Source organism: Zootoca vivipara, chromosome 3, assembly GCF_965207765.1.
Source record: "Zootoca vivipara chromosome 3, rZooViv2.hap1.1, whole genome shotgun sequence".
Lineage (NCBI taxonomy): Eukaryota > Metazoa > Chordata > Lepidosauria > Squamata > Lacertidae > Zootoca > Zootoca vivipara.
In genome coordinates this window covers 71,309,966-71,333,306 of record NC_142586.1, presented here as the reverse complement: position 1 = coordinate 71,333,306, position 23,341 = coordinate 71,309,966, and the positions used below count along the sequence as shown (strand labels likewise).

The window sequence follows — 23,341 nt, the reverse complement described above, 5'->3', positions numbered from 1 at the left end:
GAGGCATGTAATACTTGCCACAGGACCCTGGATGATGAGGGCTGCTGCTGCACCGTGGAAACGAAGTAGGGGAGAAGGTCTGTGCTGGAGCCAGGTGGAAGAACAGCATGGCTGTGTATTTGCATAGGCTGATATTCAACTGAGTTTTACTCAGAGGCAACCCACTGAAATTAATGGACACAACTAAGTTAGGTTAATTAAGTTCAATAGGCCTGTGCTGAGCAAAGCATAGTTGAATACCACCCATACAAGTTTGACCATGAGGGAGAGAGGAGCTAGACATATATAACTGGGAGCTACCAGATTGCCTGTTTATTGAGCACATCCATCATGGCTTGTCTGCACGGAGATTATACTATGTTGGCTATTTAATGAGCATTTGTTCTGATTTGTTTCCCGGGAGGTTATATGATGTGACGAAGCATTGTCCCACACTTCCCTTCCATGTCACTTCCCTTAACGGAAAAAGGTCTGGTCTTTGGGTGAAAGTAGATTTGTTGCACAAGGCCTTCCAGTCTACTGTAACTGCGCAACCTGAATTTGATTGAATTCCACCAAAAAAACAGCTACCATCTGGAAGCACCCCCAGTTAGGTTTGTTTATTTGGGAATAGGCATGGGGGGAATCTAGCATTTTAAGACAGCCGGGGGGGGGGAGAGAGAAACTGCTTCATAAAGTCTGAGAAACGCTTGATTAGCACTTTGTTAGAAAATGAGATCATCTCAATTAAGTGAATATTAGCAAATCATCTAAGTCAGGTTTACACATTTTATTTATTTCTATTTCACCTTTCCTCTAAATTGCCCATGGTGGTGAACATAGTTCTTCACCCCCTCCCCATTTTATTCACCAAACAACCTTGTAAGGTAGTTTAAGCTGAGAGAATATTGTAGAACATAAATTTCTGGCAGGGGGAAACTAAAATATGTTTGAGAGAGAAGCATGACTTGATTTCTTCCAGCACAAGAAAACAAAAGGAATTGAACATAGTGGTATTCCATTTTAAATTTGCAGGGGAGTGGGAAACATCCCTGTGAGGAAGGTCTATAGAATGTGAAGAAGAATTTGTCACCATTTGGGCAGGAACAGATGCAAAGGTGAAAAACTGTGATGTTATTTAAATTATGCAACATTGCCACCTTGTGCATATTCCTGTTAATTGCAGTTGTACCTTAACAGGCAAGATACAGTACCGTATATATGACAAAGCAGGATTTACGAGGGTAGCTGTCAGCAGATGCTGTAGAAGAGTGAACCTTTCCTTTGGCCGACAGGAATTAAACGAATATTGAATTTTAAAAATACAAAATCAATTTTTAAATATATTAATCAAAGAGTGGAAAAAGCAAAGAGGGACAGCATATGTCATGTTTGCCTTCTGATGGTACTTTGTTTCTCTCATCCACTCCAAAGGCAAGATAAAAAACAAAATCAAGGGAGTTTATTAAGAGAATTTTAAAAATGTGTCTTACACTCCTCTGAGTTGTCAGATTACATTCACGTTATTATAAAATACATTGCAGAGCAAATGAACAGTACCTTGTGAAAAAGGAGGAGTCAGGCTGATTCCCAGTTCTGGCTCGGTTAACATGTTCTTGGTCCACAAAATGTGATTATTCATCCTAATGGGGAAAAAGACACCTCCTGCAGACTGTTGCTGATTGTTAACTTTGGGCAATGTGAACTTGGGACAGGTGTAGAAACAGGTCAGACATGTCCATTAAACTGAAAGCTGCAAATGTCTAATGAGGCATACATTCATTACAAATTAGCCAACTGCACAAGCATTTGCTGCTTCCCTAAGAAAGTTCTGATTTTCAGCAAAGCGTCCTGCGTAAGCTCTGTCGTTTCTTCCCATTTATTTTTCCCCGGGCTTGTGTAAGTCACCAAATTCTCCGTGTACTTCAAGATCAGCTTTAGAAACCTGCGTGGAAGAGGAAATACAATTGTGACACCAAAAAAGAAAGCACTTTTTCAAAAACCATCAGACATTAAAATAGATTGCCAAACAGGTGCTTTCCCTGGAAAAATCCACCACTGCATCGCTTTTGCAGTGGCAGAAAGACAATTCTGAACCACGCTGCCCCCTTCCAGTGGCTGCAATTTGTAAAGGCGGGGAGGAAACACCCAGTCATGTTAAATGCTGTCACGCATTTAAAGCAACATCTTTATTCCAGGTCCTTTGGGAAGCCCGAACAACAACTAAGAGGTGTAGTATCTCAGTAAACCTCTTCTTGCACCAGAATGTTGAGTGGTGTAGTGAAGAGGGCTGAAAGCTCATTCCTCAAATTGCAGCTGATTAAGGAATGTCAAGGATTACAAATCACTAGGTGGAAACAGTCAGATAATAATCAGTGGTTGAAAGGAGCTTTGTGTATTACTTGACTAAAGCTAGAATGTACTCACTTTAGGTACCGTTGATATCCAGGAGCATTCTGTTCACCAGCAGTATGGACATGGATTAGTTCCAGCGTAATCAAGATTAAAATTAGTTGCAAGACCGGAGATAGAAATTTAATACTAGAAGAAAAAAAAAATTGAAAACAAAAGCCTTAGGAACGATCAAGCCAACGAGAAAACATTTTGTTATACTGTTCTTCTTGCTGTTATTAATTCATTGCCCCACGAGGGGTCTCTCCAAGCAGCGTACAGATTTTAAGAGCATAAAGTAAAAAAATGGAATAAAAATCATAAAAGACTCTGTAAAGCAGCAGCAAGCATATAAGTTATACTTTTTATCTGGCGCTGGAAGGATGTTAATGTCAAATACGGTAAATGGATTAAGTGGAGGTTATGTTAGTCTGGAACACCTGGCTCAAGACACTCGGCCAGGAGAGATTTTCTGCTGTTTGCTAACTGGCAATCTCTCTTTTCTCTCCCCTCAGATCTCTGCCTCTTTGTATCCCTTTAGCTACTTTCACTAAGCTTGCCCTCTTATCCTGAACATTTGTGCCTGCCTATCTGCCCTGGAGATACTTTCAGCATCAGTCAGAAACACAGAGCAATACCTGCAGAACACAAGCTTCATTTATTAGCTTATCTCTGTGTTATATAGATTGTGTAAGAATCTAGACTACATCGGTTGCAATTAGGCCCCGTCAAAATCAATGGGACAGGATAGTCATGACTCAAGTCCCACTTTCATTTTCAGTGGGATTAAGCAAGTCTTTGTGATATACATATATATGCACATGTGTATATGAATACAGATCTAGAATACTATAGGCACTTGCTCTGTCTATTCCTCTCTCTCTCTTGTAATACTTGAGATCTGTTTAACAAATGGTTTATTTTGAAAACATTTTCAATTACACGTTCATTCCCATTCCTTCAAAAGTAAAGGGGAAAAACCCACCTCCTTCTCATGCGCAGATAGTTGTGCCTCTGGCGTGATCTCAGCGATTTGTTTGCCCACTGCTTGTACCTGGTTTCACAAGTGGAAATGACTTGACATGACACTTGGTGGCACTGGCTGCTTATCTGACGAAGCACCACAACAATCTCTAGGACAGATCGTGGGCAGAAGAGGACATGAACATGCCTGCTGCAGAGATCAGCCAATAACCTAAATCACAAAATATATATTATGTCTTTAGTGTTCTTTTAGCTGCCATAAAATAGAACTAATGTTCACCATGATTGCCATAAATGCACACTAATTCTAGTGCAAACTACACCCATGGGATATAAAAAGAGGCAAACTGATTGTTTCTTCCAAATTAAATAAATTTGAAGAAATAATCACATTTGCCTCTTTTATAAGAAATGGGTACTGTTTGCCATCGATGCCAGCTAATTCCACCTGCATAATCTATTCCATCTATATAATCAGATAGAATGTTGGGATTTGAATGGCATGCTAAACTGTGGCCAATCTAAAAGGGATATGGGAGCTTCAAATCCCCTCCTTGTGGCTATGCTGTGGAGGAGGAGGAGGGAGGAGGAGCGTGCAAGCTCAGGGACACTGGACTTGTTAAACTGTGGTTTACTGTCATATATGAATGTAGACAAACCATAGTTTGCAATCTTTGTTTGGAGGGATCATTAAAGCTAGTTTGCTGGTCCAGTGGCTATGGCAAACTCTGACAAACCAAGAAGAGTTCTTGTATGCTCTGCATCTGAGGAATGTGCAGGAAAGGACGAAGGATGTGCTTGAAGGACTGGAGAACAGAGCATCTGAACACGGGCATTAATGTTCAAACTTATCTCATGAGGCAGTCCCTATATTTAATAGAAATGGAACTCCAGAGCTGACAAAAAGCATCGCCGAAAAGGTAAGTCATAGGGCTACAGTGTACTTTCAGATTTGACAAAAAGCAGCGAAAGTTTTACAGAACTTACTTCTCAGTTATAACGTCCTCCCCAGGATCACCTAGAAGTCTGATACTGTGAGACAAGTAGGGTTGTAGTTGAGATAAAATATCAGTAGTCGCAAACGTACAAGGAACATCATCATCATCATCTTTTCCTGACCTTAGAAACAAAAGAAAACCAAGATATTAATGATCGTTCTCAGAATCTTATTTGAGAGCTCTTCAAATATGTATTTCTTAGAACAAAAAGAGCTATCAAATAAATAGTAATTCTATTTTTGCATGACCTTAAATAAACCAATCTATTCATGGGTGTGTTATCCTTGGTTATCTCCCAAATTCTAAGATGATGAAATCTTAGACTGTGATGCTGACTGAGGCGGTGGCCTGATGTTATTTTTTAAAGGTTACATAGTCTTGTTGCTTTAACTCACTCAACATTTCCCTACCATGGTCACAGACAGCGGTCTCTTTCAGCATGACAGGTTGGGAGCCCCAAAGGTTCTAAATGATTGGGTGCATTGTCTGTTGACACGATCACTTGCTTTCACAGTGACCTGCCATGAGCTCTCAAGATAAGATGGGACAGACAACCTAAACACATACATATATTCAAACTAACCAAATGTCTTGCTCATCAGTTACCTCCACATTTTAATCCTTGTACTAGAGTCAAGGTCTAGTACTAGCAGTCTAGAATCATGTAAATAGAAAGAAGGGTTTGCAAGAAAGCGTAGACTTAGTAATTTCTCATCTGAAACCCAAACATACACCTCTAACCACAGAAAGGAACAGGCGAAACAGGCATTACCTTCCAATTTCTTGAACTTGCTCTTCAGGCATTATAGGAAGAACAGACCATGAATGAATGCTTTTTATGCACTTCAGTACCTAGAAAGTGATAAAGAGATCTATAAACAATTCCCCTCCCTTCTGACAGAAGTAGATGAAATTTGCAGGCCTATCAGCCGAAAGGGAGAGCTACAGTTTTCACTGCTCTTGCCTCCCATCTGCAACCCCCCCCCCCAATATCCCACATCACCACAAAAGGTCCCCTGATCTTCATGACTGGCTTTTTAGGCGATGTTGAGGCATGTAGTATGAAGAGATCAGAAAGCCTTATTATGAGAGCGTTGGTTCTTAGGATTCAGCCCAACACTTTTATTTGCCACTGACTTTTTAGCAGACCTTACTAACCTGAAGTCACATATGCTATGAGTCCATTCCTGATTAAACTTTTCTGACAGTCTATAACTTTCAATTGGGTTCTTTTGGTGAGTCATGTAGCTCACAAACCTCTTCTGTATGCACATGTTTGAGTCTCCTACTAACTTCAACAGGACGGTCGAAAGTCCATCTTCCCCCAAAGAATCTGGAACTGTAGTTTACCCCTCACAGAGCTCGAATCCCCAGCACTGGGGGAAGCAATGTGCTTTAACTGTATGGCGTGGATGTGGCTATTTTTCAGTCTATTTAAAAGCTCAAGAGAGATAAACTCACTACTGAACGACAAAGATGATGATAAAGGCAACATACCTGTTTCTTAAGTTGGGCTATTGGATGAAATTGGGAACAATAGCAATCTGCACAGCTCATAAGTGGTTTTAGGAATGAGTGTTCCTGGTTTGAAAATAAATTAAAATTCATGGTTAAAACGTAAATATATTTGAATTATTTTCTGTAGATAGTACTGCAATCAATTCCACTGAGGTTATTCAATATATGGAGTAATTTTATTGATCCCAACTGATTATTAATGGTTGTTAAGCTGGTATTGGCTAAATTGTAAAATTTGTATTCCTTTGGCTGTTTTATGTTGAATTGCTGTTTGATATGGGCCAATGGCCGAAATAAAATTTACTTACTAATTCCACTGAGGCTAACTGTGCTGTACTTAACAATGTTAAGGTATTTGGGGTATAAGGAAGCATAGGTTTAACATAAATAGGTCTTGCTGAACCAAAATTGGCCCCTACCTTGACTGCAGCTATGTCACCTTTGGGAAATCTGCACAGAAGGGTAATAGAAAATGCAAGAATCGAATTGGCTATTTCTCTCGGGAAAACATTAAAGCTGCTCTCTCCATGGCTCAGATGATCTCTAACACGTGGGCCTTCTTGGTGGTTCAAGAAATCCCACAGAAATTCCTACAAAAAACAAGTCAAGTAGTGTGAAATGTAAAAAAAGAAAAGAAAAAGCCCTTCTATGAAGGCAAGGTGCCTTTGATACCGGTATGTAGAAAAGCATTTCTAGATCCAATCCAGAGAGGGTGGAAATAAAGCCAGAGCAAACATTTGTTTGCTTCCCTTCTACAAGACCAAAATCCTACTGGAAGTAAAGTTTCCGATATAGATGATTATGAAAATCTGCTCAATAATGAGCATTTTGAAAACTCATTATTTCTCATTGTTCAATTGCTTAGAGCTGCCAGAGACACTTCTAACTCACATGCCAACTTGTTATCTGCAAATGGAGAATGCAACATTAATCCCTTTCACTATTAGGATGCAACATACAAAATCCCTGTTGAATAGTTTCAAAACCAGCAAAGGTGACATCGCTGTCGGTTTTGCTGACTTCATCATTACCATTTAACATTTTTTCCATACTAAAGCATTATAACAATCTTTTAATTCTATCCATGCTGCAAATATTCAGCACTGAACTGCTTGCTTAATAGAGAATGTAAGTTTAGGTACTTGAGTCCTACAGTATTTAAAGAGTTACTTATACCTTAGTGCTGCATGAATTAATGTTATAAAAATTAACATTGTGCTCACCCAAGATAGCCCAGCCGGGTTGGAAGAGTGAGTTGCCTTATTACAAAACACCCACAAGTGCAGTCCTATGCAATGTCAACTCAGAAGCAAGCTCTACCGGCACTTATTACTCAATAAATGAGCCCCGGAAGGCTATGGGCTTTTCATTTCAAATGCAATAAGCCAAAAGCCATCATCTTACCATTGCTGATTCACCAAGAGCTAAAGGAAGCTGATTGGCTTCTTCATTATGCAACTGTTTTGCTAGCATCTAGATATAAAAAATAGATACAAATGTCAAATAACCCAAAACACTAAAGACTGCCAGACTATTTCATTAATATAAAGCTTTATAACTAAGACATATTTATAAGGCATCCTGCATTTTTTAAAAAAACAGGTTTCTTTTTATAATTAGAACATCATTTTCTAAAAAACCATACTACTTCAACCAACCAACTATAGTGTCATGTCAAAAGGTAAAAGGTAAACGACCCCTGGACGGTTAAGTCCAGTCAAAGGCGACTATGGGGTTGTGGCGCTCATCTCACTTTCAGGCCGAGGGAGCCGGCGTTTGTCCACAGACAGCTTTCTGGGTCATGTGGCCAGCAGGACTAAACCACTTCTGGTGCAACGGAGCACCATGACAGAAACCAGAGCACACAGAAACGCTGTTTACCTTCCCGCCACAGCAGTACCTATTTATCTACTTGCACTTTTGGGTGTGCTTTCGAACTGCTAGGTTGGCAGGAGCTGGAACAGAGCTACAGAAGCTCACCCCACCACGGGGATTCGAACCACCAACCTTCTGATTGGCAAGCCCAAGAGGCTCAGTAGTTTAGACCACAGCGCCACCCGCGTCCCTAGTATCATGTCACGTACTCCAATGAACCACATGGTCAACTCACCTCATCGAAAGTGGTATAAAGAGAAGATGACTAGAAAAGAGAAAATAAAAATGTTACTACTGTTTAATTTCTGGAGGGAAAATACAGGTTGGTTTTAATTAAGTCATACTCTGGCCACATTCACACAATAATTTAAAGGGCTATGATACCACTTTAAACAGTTGTAGCTTTCCTCAAAGAATTCTGGGAGCTGTAGTTTGTTAAGGGTGATGAGAGTTGTTGGGAGACCCCTATTCCCCTCCAAGACAATTTCCACAACACTCTAAATAATGAATGAATCAAAATAAAATTGCTCACTATCCCAGCGCTAAGCTGATTTTTACCCTCTATTAAGGGGAAACTGTCGCTCAAGCTAACCAGAATCTGTGCACTGAGGAAGGGAATAGGCAGGGTGTGTGATCTCATCATTCATTCCTGGCTGCCAAACTATGGTTTAGCAAGCTGGGAGCTGTATATTCAAACTGGACCATTATGTAGTACCAGTTAATAACAGAGTCCAGGTAAATATGACGAGGTTTTTTTTAGAAGTGACCAACAAAAGGGGGGGATTACCTCCGCCATCATTGTAAACAATTAAAATTATTATTAGGACTGGAATGACACTTGTAGTTTAACGTTGGACTATGGTTGTAATGGAGATTCAATAGAATTGGATTAATAGAGAAGATGCAGGAAGAAAAAAGTTAACATAGGGACCCACAAAGGGAAGTCCATGGGAAGTTATGGAATTCTCTTTGTGTTTTGGTTGTGTGACAATTGTTTGTAAATTTTAAAATCTGAAAATTAAATGATTTTTTTTAAAAAAAAGAACAAAGAAATGAAGAGAAAAAATTACCTCAGCTGTTATTAGTCTGCTAGGACATTTATTAACTTTTGTGAAAAGCAACCTAAGCCCACTCTCCAGCTGAGGTAGTAACAGTATAACACAGTCTGCATACCTGAAAGAAATATACAGCGAGATTGATTTCCACTACACATTTCTCTTCTTTCATGAAAAACTGAAACATATGAACCTAACGAGCCTCATTTGGACTGGATATTGTTGTCTCAGATATTTGAAATAAAGGCACGAGGCGGGTAAGCAGTATGCAGTCACAGGGATGAGGAGTGAGTGAGTGAGTGAGTGAACAGCAGTGTTTACTCATTTCCACAGCTATTTTATGAGAGGTTCCCAGTCTTTGGGGGGGGGGCACATTTTCCCATAGCAAACGATTAGCGAGACCACCCTTGAGACTTCGTCTTGACAAAATTCCAAATGTGCTCATCAGCCCCCAAAGACTGGGAGCCCCTGCTATAGCCTTTGGTTTCAGAGAGGCCTAGAAGCCTGGGGCCATCCAAGAGGCTGCTTGAGGCAACGGGGAAACTCTTTGACTCTGTCCATGGGCACCTTGGACTTAAAGCTCAAGAGAGCATATTTACATCAAAGTGTTTCAAATGATACCTTGATGGGGCAGACCTTTTTGTGGAAAGCAAGAGCAACTTCCACGACAGTGCTGTAGCACAGTGGTACAGCATTTGCTTCGCAGGTAGGAGGTCCGAGACCCAGTCCGCCTACATCTTTAGGTAGTGCTGAGAAGGGCTCTCCATCGGAAACCCCTGAGAGCTCTCCTTCAGGGCAGTGTAGACATTAGAGAGCTAGGTGGCCCAATGCACCGACTCACTAGCAGGCAGATTCCTATGTTCCTATAGTAGGGTAGTCATGGCTCTTACATATCACATTTGATTGCTTGGGCTACTTGAATGTGGCAACCAATGACATGTTGGAGATTCATTCCCCGTGTGCAGTCATGGGTTTGTTGTCTATCACATGACTGTATATGTGTTTACTTTCCACAGGAATGGGAAGTGACGTAGACAGGATGTTTGCGTTACTGTGTTCCGTGAAGTGGGACTATTGTCCATTGTTCTTTTTCTTTGCTGTCTGATGCTAGAGAGAGAGGGAGCCAGGTTGCAGTGCTCCGAGTGTATTATATAAAAGTAGATTAGCCAAATGCTCTGCTACTGAGTTCTGTCACGCAACTGCGCAAACCTGTGCAGATCCGTGAAGTGTGCTGATGTCAGTTGGCATCAGTCACTGTGATGTTCGGGCTGGAGAAAGCCTTTGAAGCTCCCGAAGGATCTACCAGGGGGGAGTGAACATGCCAGTTGGGCATGTGTCTCTACCAAGGTTCTACTCGAGAGTAGAACATCCTGACATGACAAACAGGCAAACGAAGCCAGCAAATTGAACAGATGATGCCCAGGATCCTAATATAAATAAACCCAGTGCTTTTTTTTTCTAAAAAAAATGTTTAGGGGTACTCTCATTTTTCCTACTTATATTGAAATACTACCCCTCAATGAGGCCAAACTTAGATTCACAAAATGTTTAGGGGTATGCGTACCCCTGCGCCCCCCCACAAAAAAGCACTCAATAAATCTATGCTTAAACTGGTTTTATATATATTTCAAAAAAGAAGACTAGGAAAACATGCTACACTTCTTACCTGCGTTGTCTAAATGACGATAGTGCAGTAATCCAAAAAGGCAACATGGTTCTTAATACAATATTTGATTTGATTACTAATTCATCAGCCAAAGACAGCAATTCATGATTAAGATCTACAAAGAGCAGAAAATAACATGGGGTATAAAACTTTGTCACCTTGGATGGGAGTAACAAGACGTGTTAAATTTGACCTTGGATGAAGAGGAAATATCGTACTGTATGCTGAAGTGAATTTAAGACTGAAAAAAGAAGAAACGGAGACAAACCATTTCTACCTAGATTCCAACCACTAGAGGAAGATCTGTAGCCTAACAGCTCTTCAGTTAACTATGTAGAAACCTTTCAAAGTTAAACAGTGAGCTCTAATACTGCTGCTCAGTGAGGTCCATAGCAAAGAAACGAGAAGCGACAACTTACTGCTGCATTAATGGTGCATATATATTAGTGAAAATAACCTACAAAAAATCCTATTAGTGGAGTCTGCCTATACATATGTATATACTAGGAGGAAAGTGCACTGGAATGCTGCTAATTTTTTTAAAAAACAACCTTTGCAAACTGAAACAGAAATGGAGAACTCAAGAATGGAATAATGAAAAATTGAGAGGAACTGAAATAGACAGATTCATCCATCTGTGGGCTCGGATGGTTCCCAAGCTTGAATGGTCACTAGATCTTAAAAATGCATGCTAGAACAGCATAAATTTTAAACGTCTGAGGTTTTCTTAAATCTGGACAGGACTGTGTCGGGCACACACTGGCATTTTCCTTATAACAGATTTCTTAATACCCAGTACATAACTTGCATCCATAAACCTGGTTTTCCACAAAGACTAAAGTCTCTGGATCTGGGCAAAATGCTTATGAGAAACAGAAAATGTTCAAGAAGCATAATAGGTCCGAGTAAACCTTTACAAATGGTGAGCTGCAACAAACATGCTCACCTGGAAAAACGTGCAGCTCTTTCAAGTTGCTGAAAGACACGTAAGGTCGATGAACTAAAGTAGACCGAGTTTGCTGGAGGTAAGTCTTTAGCAGTTGTCCCAATCCTGCCGTTAAACAAAGCAGCATAGAGGAATATCTAGGCAAATTATGATATACAATAAAATTAGAAACATCCAGAAGAGGCTTTGCCAACCTGGTGCCGCCTCCAGATGTTGATGGACTTCCCTTCGCCCCAGCAAGCACACAGGTTGGCAAAAGCTGATCTAGAAACACACTGTTAAAACATCTCCCAAGCAATAGTGTTTGGGAAGCTTAAAGAGCAAGGCTGCAATCCTGCTCTCAGTTCAGGTGCTTTATATCTTCAATGGGATATGAGCGGTATAATCTTCTGCAGGACAGCAGACTCATATCTAGCATTCTTCCAGTGGTGCAACTGTGTTACTGCTATGACCAGTAAGAAAGAGACAACTCGCCCCACAAAAAACCCCACCCACAAATAAATAACTTGCAGCCTTACTTCACAGGAATTTCCTGGGGTGATGCAAATCCATGCCACAGAAGATTACGAAGATTGAGACCATCCGGAGATCCAACGAACACTCTGAGAACATCCATCTAATTTTAACAAAATATAGGAAACGGATTCAAACTCTGACATAACATCAGTGTCATGGATTGGAGGAGAGAGGCTGCTCCAGACATACAAACAGCTCCAGATTTTTAAGGACCTTGGACAGGCTACTGCTGGTGTGCATGCCGCCCCCATAGAGCCCCATGAGACAAATAGATGCTGTCACTCTGGCCTCCTCCTACTGCAGCATCCAACCTGCATTTGCTCCCACCTGAGCACAAAGGCATGGGGCAACCACCAGTCTCCCTCTTACTTAAGGACTTATATGGCAGTAACAGGGCTGTAATGAGCCGGATTCTGGCCCATCATAGCATTGCCGCCGCTGCGTAACCGTTGCTACTTGCTCAGTGGTGCTGTGACAAGCTGGGCTTGCAACTCATTGCAGTAGGGCCACTCCACTGTTGAAGTGGAAAGCAATTGGGGGGGCAGCAAGGCATCAGCCCTAGGAGGCCCTAGCAAATGTCAGGTGCTGGTGTTGGGTTGCAGCACACCGACAGCTCCAGCCCTCTAAAACCTCTTCACTGGGCACAAAGTGGTAGAAAAGAAGTGCCTCACAGGATCCTAGAAACACCAGTCAAAAGGTCTGGAGCGCTCTGCATTCCATAGTAATTTAAGCAGCAATGATGACACTGAGAGTCTTAAAACTCAAATGGACAAAAATTAAAAGCTTGTGAATAAAAATAAACAAGAGACTCACCACTGATTGCCCGAAGACTGTGGCAAGTTCCTGAGACACAAGCAAGTCTCGCAGGAGAAAAGGGCAGTCTTTGCCAAGTAATAAGAACACCTGAAGATCAAAACAAGAGAACACGTTTTCCCTTCTCAAAACATGCAAAATCAATTTACTTGTTTAAAGCATTGTGCAAAACATTTCTCTCTTTTTTGTTTAAAAGGCAATATGGGGGGGGGGGGAATCAGTCCCTGGCATCTCCAGGCAGGGCTGCGAATATCCCCGGTCTAAAATCTTGGAGAGCCACTGCCAGTCAACACAAACAATACCGAACTAGATGGACCAAGGACCTGACTTGGTCAGAGAAAGGACAAAGGAACTTATGTAAACCTTGATTTTATCTGTCAGGAAAGAAGATGTGAATCCTACCCAAGCATCTCCAGCACTAGTCCAAGATTATTGGACATCAATGGATTAAGAACATACGACTGATGTTCTTGACAAAGGGGCAAGTAATGGAAAAGGGTGGAGGGGACATGTAATGCAATCCTAAGCGGACTTACTAGTTCCACTGAAAATGGTGGAACCTATTCGTAAGTAAAAATGCAATTCTGATGCTCAGGGGTAAAACTGGACAAGCTTTGCCCAGCCCACAAGTAGTGTGGAGCAGGACTGGGTAAGGAGCAATAATACATCGTCATACGTAAAGACAAGGAAGGGTCCATTAAACAGTACTTGGCTGAGGATTTCCCACAGACGTGCTATGTAGTTACCCAGCAGAACCATTAAAAACAAAATCTACAAACCAGGGATCCCAGGTTTTAGTTTTCCATGTCTTGCGGACAGTCAATCAAAATGAAATTCTTGATGAAGTATGCAGGGATTTTCCATAAGCAACCAAGCGTCTATCTTATCTGAACACTCTTTCACACACATGCCCAGACCTCGACTACCGGTGAATGAGTTTAACAATACGGCACAAAATAATAACATCCCATCAATCCGGGCGTATGACATAAAAATTAGCAACAGTAACATTTGCTTAGAGGGCACTATGGAGAAAAGGACCGAACCGAAACTTAGGAATGTTTCTGAACAAAAAAAGGAAGTATCAAACAGATATTAGCACAGGAACATAGAAAGAAAAGCAAGAGGATTTTAACCTCTTAAAACTTATGAGAAGGGCTCCTTTAAGTGAGTTACTTTTTAATAGTCCAGCGTCCTGTTCTCAAAGTGACCAACCATGCACTGTGTGAAGGTGTGTTTTCTTTCACCCGTCCTGAATATCCCAACATTGGATGTCTACAAGTTCTAATGCTACAAGTCCCCAAAGATGAAACCTTTCCTCATAGAGGAGTTGCTCCACCCCCTTGATCATTTGGGCTGCCCTTTCCGGAACCATTCATGGAGGCTCTGCACATGGGCAAGCGAAGGGTATGGGGAGGAAGGGAAATGAGAGGCTAGACATCTCCTCCCTCTGCCCTACCACATCCCCTTTCTTCCGTTGCAGCAATCCTAGTCTATTCTTCAGAGTACCAAGGGAGGGAATGGGGGGAAGGGGCTTGCCCAGCATCTTCCCTCCACCCCTTAGGTTCACAGTTGCTCCTCCTCATCATGACAGCCAATGTCCCAGGCCCCTCTAGCTCCTGCTCCTGGAAGACATAGTGCAATTGGCATGCACCACTGGCAGACACATTGCTGCTCATCCAAGATGGTAGGGTCCCCTGCTCACATAGGCAACAAGTGACATCCTCCACAGATACTTCTACAGGTCTGCCTTAAGCCACAGTTACACTAAACTATGGTTTAAAATGTGAATGTGCACAAAACTGCAGCTTCTTACTCCGCTGCTAGCAGCTAAGGTTTGTTCTTGGCTTATCTGGGGAGAAACAAAGCATGAGCCTAAGCCAAACCATTACTTAGGTGCCAGCAGAATGGCAGGAGCAAGGGAGGAGCCAATCACCTGCGATTTCAGCAGTGTGTACCATCAGGCTACACGTTCACATTTGAACCAGTTTAGTTCAACCATGGTTTAGTGACATGCGAACAAGGTCACAGTAAACCTCTTTAAGCAAGCATCTCACAGCACTTAAATATGGAAACCAGCTGGAAATTATATTCAACCTGCAACCTTAAAACCATCAGAAAAAGAAGGGAGACACTGTTTCTTTGAGTGCAAAAAGACCTCAGTAACCTAAAGCTTGGCAGAGCCAAAGATTTTAGCACTTACATCACCCAAGGCTCGTTCCAAACATGCCGTAAGCTTCATTAAGCTCAGTGCAATGGCTGTAGCATGTGGACTCTTTATAGCGTCAAACGTTTCAAGAAATACCTGCCGTTTGGGAGAAAGGAAAACCAAGGGTAGTCATGTGCCACTTTCCTGCTACACATTTAAAGTGAGAGAACAGAACAACTATATAAACTTACAAATGCAGTTTCGGTTAAGAACAAAAATTCACAAGCATTTATTTATTGCCATTTCAAGTATTATGAAAGGAAAGAGTCTTCCCACTCCATAAATAATAATTTATTTGCATCCTAGTTTAATCTACCCTTTGGAATTCCCATGCCTTTAACACAGTTGACTTTTGGGCACCTACTGAAGACCTTCCTCTTTTAAGAGCCTTTTGAGTCGAGATCTTTCCCAGTCTGCATCTATATTGGAATGTTTTTAAGATGTTATTTACTGCCCTTTGGGAAGGAGGGCAAAATCTAAATTAAATAAATTATCTGTACATCACATGTGGAGAGCTACTAAGTCCTACTACAGCAACACCACAAAAGAGAGTCCAAAAATGCAAGCAACAGTGTTGGTCCAGAGAGAGAGAGGTAAGGGTCTCTATCTAGCTCTCTAGACTTATGTCATACCTCTGAGCAGTTTGTCCACTGGAACCAGATCACAAACCGGTCTTCAAATTGCTCCCTGGTAAGGGATTGTAGATGTAAGTGAAGAGATTCACACAAGGGTCCTAAAGATCTCACACTTTTTACATAATCCACAGTTTGATCTGAAAAACAAAAAAGCAGTGCCTAGTCAAGGAGGGCATCAATAAACTCATATTCTTATGAAGTATAAACATCCAAAAGAAAAGTTTTCCCCTGAATAATTATTCTTTCTAAAGCAGCGTCTGTGTAAAAGGAGGACATATTTGTTTGCTATGGTTATATTAACCCTTAATTCCATTAAATTAGCCCAAAATGATTGCCTGAAAACATGTAAACAAGCTCTAGGATCTGCAGTGCAATCCTCTGCATGTGTTTAATTCAAAAGCAAGTCTCACTGTGTCTAATGGGGACTACAGCACAAAACTGTACTTAGGAATTGCAGCCTTAGCTAACCAATCCACACACCATTTTAACACATACCTGGTTCTCCATACTGTATGTGTTCTGTGATTGTTCTCCAGTGTATCTCACCTTTGTCAGACACAATGCTACTAGTAGAAAGGTTTGCTTTTATCTCAAATCCAGCTTCACAAACCATATAGTGCACTGTAGGGGAAAGGCAAGTGGAGGCTGGATCAACTAGCAGCATCTGAAATGAGAAGTGAGAAATAATGAAAATAATATAAACAACACAACTGCTGTAGTGCTCTCTTAAATAGACCCACAACAGGCACAGCTGCAACACACCGTATAACATCAATATTGTAAATACTGTATATGTTTTTAAAATGTGGCATATGGCCAAAATTGCTGCCTTCAGGGGTGGCTAATTTGCAATCCTCCTGAAGTTGTTGGATCCCAACTCCCATCAGCCCCAGCCAACATGGCAAATAGTCAAAGATCATAGAATCATAGAGTTGGAAGAGACCACAAGGGTCATCCAGTCCAACCCCCTGCCAAGCAGGAAACACCATCAAAGCATTCTTGACATATGCCTGTCAAGCCTCTGCTTAAAGACCTCCAAAGAAGGAGACTCAAAGATGATGAGAGTTGTAATCCAGCAATATGACGGGCCAAAGGTTGGCTATCCTACTTTATACCACATTTATGTACTCTCAAACCTCAGCTACCGAACGCCTCTGTTTTGGAACGTTTTGGCTCCCGAACGCCAAAAACCTGGAAGTGTTCCAGTTTTCGAAGGTCTTTCGGAAGCCAAATGTCTGACACGGCTTCCGCTTGAGTACAGGAAGCTCCTGCAGCCAATCAGAAGCTGCGCCTCGGTTGTCGAACATTTCGGAAGCCGAACGGGCTTCCAGAACGGATTACGTTTGACAACCGAGGTTTGACTGTGTATTCACACGACCACCTTATAGCACAGTGGAGTTGTCATTCTCCCTGGTTTGTTTTACAGCTCTTCCCACTGGCTGTTCCAATTCATTTCTGTCTGTGTACACAGCAGCGGGTGTTGATGGAGCTCAGATCTCTTTACCCTATGCAATTGTTCACAACTTGACTAGAGACTGGATTAGGAACAGCTTAAGAACTGTAGTCAGTCAATCAGTCAGTCAGTATGAAGTTGGTTTGAGGAAGAACACATCAAATAGTAGCATTTTATAACGAAGTACAAGATGCAGATGCATTTTGCGTAACGTGAGCATGGATTAAAAATCCAGCCCTGGAAATGCGGTGAGTCGCATTTGTGACCCTGGTTTGCATCAGCCCTGCAGTGCAGTCCAGTATACCCCTACTTTGCAGGAGTCTCTGCTTTGCTTGGTGTATGAGTGAACACAACCACCTACTATGCTGATCTCCACACGTGTCAGAAGAAAGCAACTCTGCAGGCAGAGGCAGCTACCGGTATATACGCCCTCGCCCCTCAGGTTGACCGCCACAGGTTGCAGCAAGGCTAACGCGAGTTAAATATCCGCCCTCCCGCCCCCTTCCCGGACGGAGGGTGCGACTCTTCACTTTCTAGCTCTACACATTTACCTCCATTCTTTTGAGCTTCTCTCAGTTCCCGGCCGCTTCTGCCGCGGTTGGTGACGTCATCGAGGAAAGGGAAACCCTTCGAGCAACGCTCGTCCTATCAGGCGGTTTGGTCGGAAAGCTTGTGAGCGGCTGCCGCCCTCCGCCCCGCCCCTTTTTGCCTGAGCGAATATGGACAAAGCCATGGGCAAAGCCTTGAAAAGGAAGAGCAGTACCCCTTCTCACCACTCGGGGACGTCGAGGAAGCATAGTGAAGTACTGGGCCGGGTAAGCGGCGGTGAGCGCGGCTGTCCAAAGTGCGCATGCGCCTTGATTGGTTGAGCCTTGGGGCGGGGCAGAACGTTCTCCCCTGCTCCGCACGATGACGATTCCCTGCACTTTCCCTACTGCGATATTTATTGATTGCATTGATTGATCGATTGCATTTTTAAGTCACTTTTCGAACGTAGTTCTCCTCTAACAGCCCTGAGATGCCCAGACTGAGCTTCATGGCTAAGTGGTGATTTGAGTCCTGATAGACCCTACACGCTAACACGTGTTTATTGAGGAGTCAGTGAGGTGCTACGGTAGCTAGCAGTATTGAGATGCCACAGGTTCTGTCTTCCACGCAACGTTGTGCAACTTCCTTATACTGTACAGTACACGGCTGCCTTTAGATGGCTCGGGCGTTGGATAACTCCATACCCTCCAACATTTCCCTGATGAAAATAGGGACGTCCTATGGAAAAGCGGGACATTCCGGGGATCTAATCAGAAACTGGAATGGCTTCTGTAAATACAGGACTGTCCCTGGCAAATTAGGGATGCTTGGAGCGTCTGGGTGTGTATGCAGCCTGAGTCTACCTCTCTGCCTGCTACAAACAAAAGCTCCCCATTGATTTCAGTGTTGGAAACTGGATAAATATGTTGAAGATATATTTATTTAACTAAGATAACTAAAATATGTTGAAGATATATTTATTTAACTAAGAAGTTAAGAGATGACAGTGAAAGCCAAATGGACAATTTTGTTACCTTGCCTTATTTGATAATTCTTATAACCTTATTATTTTGAAGCCTAAAATGTGATAACTGATTCCTAAATTATTTATGGGGTATTCCAGCCTTCACTGATTGGGAGACACAGAGCTTCAAGCCATGAGATTCCAGGTTTTGACCCAGACGATGAGTCTCTTACAGATATGGCAAGACATGAGCTCTTCAAGGCTAGTTTTGCAAAACCAAAATATGCGAACACATACAGAATGGAACCCTATAGAAAATGTGAGGCTCATGTAATAAGGAAGAGAGCTGAAGAGATCTTAAAGGTACAGTTAAGATTTGTTATGGCTCACTAGTTCTGCTTCTAAACTTTATACAGTACACAGTATACAAACTCACTGCTAGCAGTTGCGCAATGCCTCAAAATTTATTTGACCATGCAAACTGGTTTATAATAGACTATTGTTTGCAATAGTAACAGCATCAGTCTCATTTTTAAAATTATGTTAATATGATGCATTTTGATTTTAAGGAACCATTCAAATTGTCTTGGTTTATGTACAAACTTTGTACTCAAAGAGAATATTTACATGAATTTGAAAGCCAGGGCAGGTTACAAAATGCCCTCTTCTGGGCCACCACCACCAGAACTTCTGAGGGCTGTGGAAATACCAAGAGAGTTCCCTCTGCTGATCTTAATACCTGAAAGGGTGCAGGAGGTGGTAGTGGACTTTTCCATTTAAAATAAAAGTCATTGTGCATAGAAATCTGAAGTACACCTTCTAGGAAGAACACTTTGCTTGAGGTAGTTTCACTGACTGAGCTAAACAAAATATTTGAATACTGTGGTTGCAAAAATGTACAAGACTTCTGTTGAATCGAGCCTCCACTTCGTGGAGTGAGGGTGTGAGTGTTCACTTATGAATATTACAAAAAGAAATTGTAAAAATCATTAGCAGGAGAACTATCATTATATATTTTTGTTAAAATGAGTGTAAAACTCCCACAGAGATGTGTTTTATGCGAATACCAGCAACTCTGTGTTTAATTCTCAATAGAGCAAACTTCAAGATTTTACATATGCTGGTCAGAATGGCTCCACGATATGTATAAGCCTCACAGAAGATTTATTAGCAGCTGTCAAGGATTTGAACTATGACCGTTACAAGTATGTGGTCCAAGTATTTCTTGTGGAAAAGACTGGTCAGTCAGTAAATGTGAGTAAAGAAATACTCTTGTTACAACCCCCTCCAAAAACCTAACTGCTTAAGAAATCCTTCATTCCTCTGCACCATAGCTGTGTCGAATAGTGCATCTCAGACGAGAGCTCATCAGGACCACCTGTCTCCTTATGCTACCCATTTAATTGCTCAGGTCTTCTGATGGGGCACCTTTGGTGGTTCCCCCCCCCCTGCCCCCGATGGCTTTTACCAGGCGCTGAGCCTTTAGTGCAGCAGGCCCTGCCTTGTGGGGCTCTTGTCAATAGAGGTTCAGCAGGAGTCATTTTTGCTTGTTTGTAGATGTCTTCTAAAAATTGTATCATTCAGACAGGCCTTTCAGACCCAAGGCTCGTTGCCAACCAGCTCTTACTGATGTGCTTGGCATTTATATTGAAATACTGTGGTTTTTGGTTTGCATACCGCCTTGTAATATTCTATATCTATATGAATGTGTGGTTTGTAAAGAAATAAACAATAAAAATAAGTGTTGTTTTTTTAAATAAAATACATGTTTTTTATAAAATGGCCACCATTTCACCAAAAGCATCAAAGTGATTTACACACACCAAAAACCACCTAAAACATTTAAAACAGATCACCTGTTGATATGCTCTAGTTATATAGAAATATTAAGTTACTTTACTACATTAGTAGCCCAGCATTTAGTTTCCAATAGATGTATCTGGGAGTTTGCATTCAGATGGTGGCCAGTCTCTGCTGCTTGTTCATTAGTAGCCCCCAGGAATTTGTATATATTTTAAGCCATCCCCACATCTTGTAGCGATTCTAGAAATAAATTCCATTCATTACATGTTATATGGAAAAATACTTCCATTGCAGGAGGAAAACATCTCCGTGGTCACATCCACACCATACACATGGTTTCCTGCAGAGATGAACTATAGTTCGCAGGATTCTTTGGGGGAAGCGATGTGATCTAAATGCATGGTGTGGCTGTGACCCACATCCACTCTCTGTACTGTTACTCTTTCCATAAACTTCTATCAATGTGTTTTCCCCCTGCGCTTTTCTAAATTGCCCTAAAGTAACTGTGTGATATGTGCCCTTTCCTTTAGTTAAAGCAGAAGCTATGAGCCAGAGATGCACATTGGATCAGTTCTTCCAGTTAATGTAAGGCCCATTATGGCAAATGATTGTATATGGAAGCCAAGAGATTCATGTATTTTGAGTGCATGTTGCAAAATAATTCCATGAGTCTGTGATCAGAATTTAAGATTGCTTGGGCTATCAAAACTACTTTAGCTTGATTTTGGAAATGCTAATTAATGCCCATCTGCAGGTGAAATGATTCAAGGTCCCTTCTGAAATGGGGCTGCTTGTAATTCACAGATAATTTTGTTAAAAAAAAAAAAAGTCCGTAAAGGAGTTGATCCTTTGTGCAAGATCTCCTGCTACAAGAAAGGTATTTGTTTTCAAATTTTTGTTGAGCTAATTGATCAATTATTTTCTCTTTTCCCCACTCTAGATTGCCAGCAGATGGGTCTGGGATGTTGCAAGGGACACGTGGGTTCAAGCTCAACATGAAACTGAGGATTTTGTTATAATAGCTCTGATCATTGCTTGCTATTATGAGTGACCCATCACAAACAACCACTGTAATAAGAGAACACTCCTGTGGCTCTATACAATCATATGCTATATTTTGCTCAAATAAATGTCATATTGGTTATTTCCCCCCCTAGACATGCTATTTGAGTGACTTTAATTCACAGGAGGGTGTTCCAACAACCTGGATACTAATAGTATTGTTGCATGTCACCCCAATCTCTTGAGTGGTACAAGATTCCAGGGGTTCCATGCGCTTACCCAGGGTTTGGTTTCCTTGGCATGAGAGACAGCGCACACTGTGGTTGTATGATATATAGTTTATTTACAGATTTACAATTTATTTATTTACAACCCGAGCCTAAAATGGAGGGGCTCACAGCATTCACACCCCAAAAGGTCTTGCTTGTCCCATAGTCATAGCCTTGGCTTCCCACAGAAAATAAGCATGGCTGTGTCTCTCTATCTTCTGCCTGCTCCTACGGTGGCTCTCAGCTCACAAACAACTGCCCTGATTATTGTCCTCCTAAGTACAAGCCAGGTGAAGAGGGGGAAAGCCCCCCCCATTTAACCAGAGGGCACAATCACTTATTTTTGTTATACTAACGGTGGTCCTTAAGTGGCAACTACTGTATGCATATTCTCTCACAAAGGAACTTCCTGCCTAGTTCAACCATGGAGTCCTCTGTTAGATTTTACCCCTTGCTGGATCTGGGACCCCAAGAATTAGAAGGGACTCAAGCATCATGCAGACCCCAAACTCACAACAGAATTCTGCACTTTTAATGCTGACTCCTCTTTTGCATAGTTTGTAAACATCTTTTGATTTTTTTAAAAAACTATTTATGTTCTTCATTTGCTTTATTGTGCACTTTGTCGTGAGAAATGGCTGTAACTATCCCATGCACACATACGGTGCAAATCACTATAGTAAACAAGGAGTCTGAAATGGTGCCAAATTAGTCACATATTTAACTAATACAGTGGTACCTCGGTTTATGAACACAATTGGTTCTGGAAGTCTGTTCATAAACTGAAGCGTTCATAAACTGAAGCGAGCTTTCCCATTGAAAATAATGGAAAATGAATTAATCCGTTCCAGACAGTCCGCGGAGTACTTAAACTGAAGCGTTCATAAACTGAAGCGAACTTTCCCATTGAAAGTAATGGAAAGTGGATTAATCCGTTCCAGACGGGTCCACGGAGTACTTAAACTGAAGCGTTCATAAACTGAAGCATGGGTGTAATTGGTTCCGGAAGTCTGTTCATAAACTGAAGCGTTCATAAACTGAAACGAACTTTCCCATTGAAAGTAATGGAAAGTGAATTAATCCGTTCCAGATGGTTCCGCGGCGTTCATAAACCGAAAATTCATAAACCGAGGTGTTCATAAACCGAGGTTCCACTGTATTGCTTTCTAGGCTTATGCTAGAAAACATTTCATAGTTTTTAAGGTGCCACAAACAATACTTTTTGTTGCTTTTGCTGCAACAAAGTAACATGGAAGTATTTCAAAGTTATGCATAGGAATACAGTATGTCATTTAAAAATGTATTTATACAAATGTTTATATACAACTAACTTGGATAGAAACAGTCATTTATGACCGCAATTCGTTCTGGGGAGCTGGTCGCTCCCCGAGTATGCCGTAAATGGAGCGGCTCTTATGTGCGAGCGCGAAGCGCCGATAGAGCGCTTCTGCCCATGCGCGCGCTGTGCAGATTGCTTCTGCGCATCCACGCGCCACGGAACCCGGATGTAAACACTTCCGGGTCCGCGGTGGTTGCAAACCGATCGGTTGCAAACCGTGGCGGTCGTAAACCGAGGTATGACTGTATACAGCAAATATAAAATCGTAAGGACCTGGCCAACCACATAAAAATACCTGGCGACCCTAGAAATAGTCTCTAGAAATATGAACACAAGATTTTCCATGGGGAAAGCATTCCATGTTGTAGGACCGCCCGCACTAAATGCTTGATTTCGCG

The 23,341-nt window shown here is 41.7% G+C and overlaps 2 protein-coding genes across 6 annotated transcripts; one reads left to right on the top strand and one right to left on the bottom strand.

Moving 5' to 3' along the window:
* Nucleotides 1-1,419: 1,419 nt before the first annotated feature.
* ERMARD (ER membrane associated RNA degradation) lies at nt 1,420-17,700 on the bottom strand. 5 transcript variants are annotated; one of them, XR_015949058.1, is made up of 18 exons: nt 17,590-17,700; nt 16,081-16,249; nt 15,583-15,722; nt 14,945-15,046; nt 12,742-12,831; nt 11,931-12,028; nt 11,413-11,549; nt 10,467-10,581; nt 8,816-8,918; nt 7,981-8,010; nt 7,275-7,343; nt 6,290-6,460; nt 5,850-5,933; nt 5,125-5,204; nt 4,342-4,473; nt 3,356-3,503; nt 2,407-2,520; nt 1,420-1,924 (listed from the first exon to the last, which is right to left on the bottom strand). XR_015949058.1 is itself a non-coding variant. In XM_035108514.3 (18 exons), the coding sequence occupies exons 1-18, from the start codon at nt 17,593-17,595 to the stop codon at nt 1,762-1,764; spliced, it is 2,013 nt and encodes a 670-aa protein (XP_034964405.1). In that variant the 5' UTR covers nt 17,596-17,700; the 3' UTR covers nt 1,420-1,761. The 5 variants fall into 5 exon arrangements, 4 of the variants coding, with proteins under 4 accessions (XP_034964405.1, XP_088522528.1, XP_034964406.1 ...); XM_035108514.3 differs by having other exon boundaries at nt 3,356-3,565; XM_088666402.1 differs by having other exon boundaries at nt 3,356-3,565; nt 16,132-16,249.
* Nucleotides 17,701-17,728: 28 nt separating this feature from the next.
* DYNLT2 (dynein light chain Tctex-type 2) lies at nt 17,729-21,489 on the top strand. The gene is made up of 4 exons (XM_035111261.2): nt 17,729-17,853; nt 18,690-18,893; nt 19,626-19,784; nt 21,274-21,489. The coding sequence occupies exons 1-4, from the start codon at nt 17,758-17,760 to the stop codon at nt 21,382-21,384; spliced, it is 570 nt and encodes a 189-aa protein (XP_034967152.2). The 5' UTR covers nt 17,729-17,757; the 3' UTR covers nt 21,385-21,489.
* Nucleotides 21,490-23,341: the final 1,852 nt, after the last annotated feature.

What these genes read in the sequence shown, in the direction of transcription:
- DYNLT2 (XM_035111261.2), top strand. Translation starts at nt 17,758, where the DNA reads ATGGACAAAGCCATGGGCAAAGCCTTGAAAAGGAAGAGCAGTACCCCT. An exon ending in ATAGTGAAGTACTGGGCCGG is followed by an intron (nt 17,854 to 18,689) that starts GTAAGCGGCGGT and finishes GGGGTATTCCAG; the next exon opens with CCTTCACTGATTGGGAGACA. An exon ending in AGACTGGTCAGTCAGTAAAT is followed by an intron (nt 19,785 to 21,273) that starts GTGAGTAAAGAA and finishes TCCCCACTCTAG; the next exon opens with ATTGCCAGCAGATGGGTCTG.
- ERMARD (XM_035108514.3), bottom strand. An exon ending in CAGTCTTCGGGCAATCAGTG is followed by an intron (nt 12,029 to 12,741) that starts GTGAGTCTCTTG and finishes TGTTAAAATTAG; the next exon opens with ATGGATGTTCTCAGAGTGTT. An exon ending in GGATATCAACGGTACCTAAA is followed by an intron (nt 1,925 to 2,406) that starts GTGAGTACATTC and finishes TCTTCCACGCAG; the next exon opens with GTTTCTAAAGCTGATCTTGA.